We start from the raw sequence: 2605 nt of genomic DNA, 5'->3' as shown, positions 1-2605 counted from the left end.
GTGTGTGTGTGTGTGTGTGTGTGTGTGTGTGTGTGTGTGTGTGTATGTATATATATATATATATATATATATATATATATATATATGTATATGTATATATATATATATATATATATATATGTATATGTATATATATATATATATATATATATATATATATATATATATATATATATATATATACATATATATATATACATATATATATATATATATATATATACACATATATATATATATGTGAATCTAAATATATGTATATATATATATATATATATATATATATATATATATATATATATATATACATATATATATATACATATATATATATATATATATATATACACATATATATATATATGTGAATCTAAATATATGTATATATATATATATATATATATATATATATATATATATATATATATATATATATATATATATATATATATATACATGATAATATAAATAATATATAAATATATGCATATATCCATACATATATGTACATACCTCCATATATATATGTATATATACATGCATATATGGGTACAGGACATCAAAAAAACGTTGAAGGCAATGAGAAACGAGAACATAAAAACAAAACACCGAAAACAAACTTTATATATATATATATACATGTATATATTTATATATACATATATATATATATGTGTATGTATGTATGTATATAAGTATGTATGTATGTATGTATGTATGTATGTATGTATGTATGTATGTATGCATGTATGTATGTACGTATACATATACAAATATATATATACTAGAATATGATAAAATATATAGAAAGGACGGAGTGTGCATATATGCATACGTACTCACAGACACACGTTCCCACTCCCTTGGCCGTATGAACGTTACCCTCGAATTCGCGAATTCATGCGTAATTTCGATTAGATTCATATCGGTCCATGAGCTTTATATACATATGATATAATTGATTATTGAAATTCCCAAGGTAGTAAGATAAATTACACACAGATGAATATAAATTCATAAATAGAAGAAGGCAAAAAAAAAGAAAGTAAATATAATAATAATAATAATAATAATAATAATAATAATAATAATAATAATAATAATAATAATAATAATAATAAATATGATAATAAACAAACTATAATAATAACTACACGGTGGTTAACTTGTTTCATGATATTATGAATACACGCACTGAACAATTTGACAGTTGTTCGTGTTTTAAGTCTTATAGTCGCCTCCATTTCAATCAGCAATGAAATCAACCCTCTGTGCACACACACAGGCTGTGGCTACATCAATCACATGTGGTTCATACACATACAATCCATCAATGCATTCACCTGTACGTTTCAAGACACTCATTTTAGTGTATACAGTCGTACATTGCTGGTTGGTACTCGTAGACTCTAAACACTTTCTACACCGACATACAGCTTCGCTACGTGATGGAGGGAAAACTGTTGAATCATGAGTAATATTCAGGTACCAAGGACAGGTGGAACGTTCACGGATGATATCACTAGACACAGGCGGTGTTGGGCAGCTTTTATCACCATCGGTCAGTGTTGTCTGGTTCCTTTCGGCTGGAGCCATTTCAGCTGGTAGAATAAATTGATTGCCAATGGCTGCCTTGGACAAGCTCTCGTAGCGGACTTTTAAGTCTGTTGGTATTTTACATCGGGTTGGAATTGATGCCGAAGATACAATCAAGATGAAGTTTAAGAAGAGAAATATTACAACTTGAGAGAGACCCTGTAATAAAATAAGAAATAATTTCATTAAGCTTTCTACGTTAATTTTAATACATATATATATATACATATATATATATATATATATATATATATATATATATATATATATATATATATATACATATATATATATATAGATAGCTAGATAGATAGAGAGAGAGAGAGAGAGAGAGAGAGAGAGATAGAAAGAAAGAGAGGGACAGGCAGACATTTAGGAATCTGTGTTACAAGATTCCTGATGTGAAGTCGCGCAGTAAAGCAGATAGTGTTGCATTTCGAGATCCATTTTTTCTTTTATTGGTTTCAGTCATTTCACTGAGGCCATGCTGGAGCACCACCTTTAGTCAAGCAAATCAACTCCCAGAACTTATTCTTTGTAGGCCTCGTGCTTATTCTATCGGTCTCTTTTGACGGGGACGTAAACACATCAACATCAGTTGTCAAGCGATGGTGGGGGACAGACACAGACACACAAATATATACATATAAGTATGTTTGTGTGTATATATACATACACAGCTCCACTGAGTGAGAGAGAGAGAGAGGGAACGGTGAAAGGGAGAGAAGAAGAATAAGGAAAGGGTGGGAGAATATATATGTATGTATGTATGTATGTATGTAGATAGACAGACTGATAGATAGACAGATACATACATACAGACAGACAGACAGACAGACAGACAGACAGACAGACAGACAGACAGACAGACAGACAAAAAGTTACTTCGTTTCCGCATTTGGTTTTTGAGATCCATTATGTGAACGCGTGCGTTACAATAGTGTGTGTTAATAATATTCGCATAAAAATTCTCCCTAGACACAGCACTACGTATAGATAGAGAGGGAGA

The 2605-nt window shown here is 29.4% G+C and overlaps 1 protein-coding gene across 1 annotated transcript; it reads right to left on the bottom strand.

The window, feature by feature from the left end:
- Nucleotides 1–1163: 1163 nt before the first annotated feature.
- LOC106881115 (interleukin 17-like protein) lies at nucleotides 1164–1782 on the bottom strand. Its single transcript, XM_014931356.2, has one exon. It carries the CDS (start codon nucleotides 1780–1782, stop codon nucleotides 1246–1248), a length of 537 nt encoding a protein of 178 aa, XP_014786842.2. The 3' UTR covers nucleotides 1164–1245.
- Nucleotides 1783–2605: the final 823 nt, after the last annotated feature.

Source organism: Octopus bimaculoides, chromosome 1 (genome assembly GCF_046866305.1).
Source record: "Octopus bimaculoides isolate indiv1 chromosome 1, ASM4686630v1, whole genome shotgun sequence".
Classification (NCBI taxonomy): Eukaryota; Metazoa; Mollusca; class Cephalopoda; order Octopoda; family Octopodidae; genus Octopus; species Octopus bimaculoides.
The sequence above is the reverse complement of the archived record's forward strand: the minus strand, read 5'-3'. Positions and strand labels throughout refer to the sequence as shown.

Excerpts from the sequence above, each read along its gene's own strand:
- LOC106881115 (XM_014931356.2), bottom strand. The coding sequence starts at position 1,782 with ATGAAATTATTTCTTATTTTATTACAGGGTCTCTCTCAAGTTGTAATA.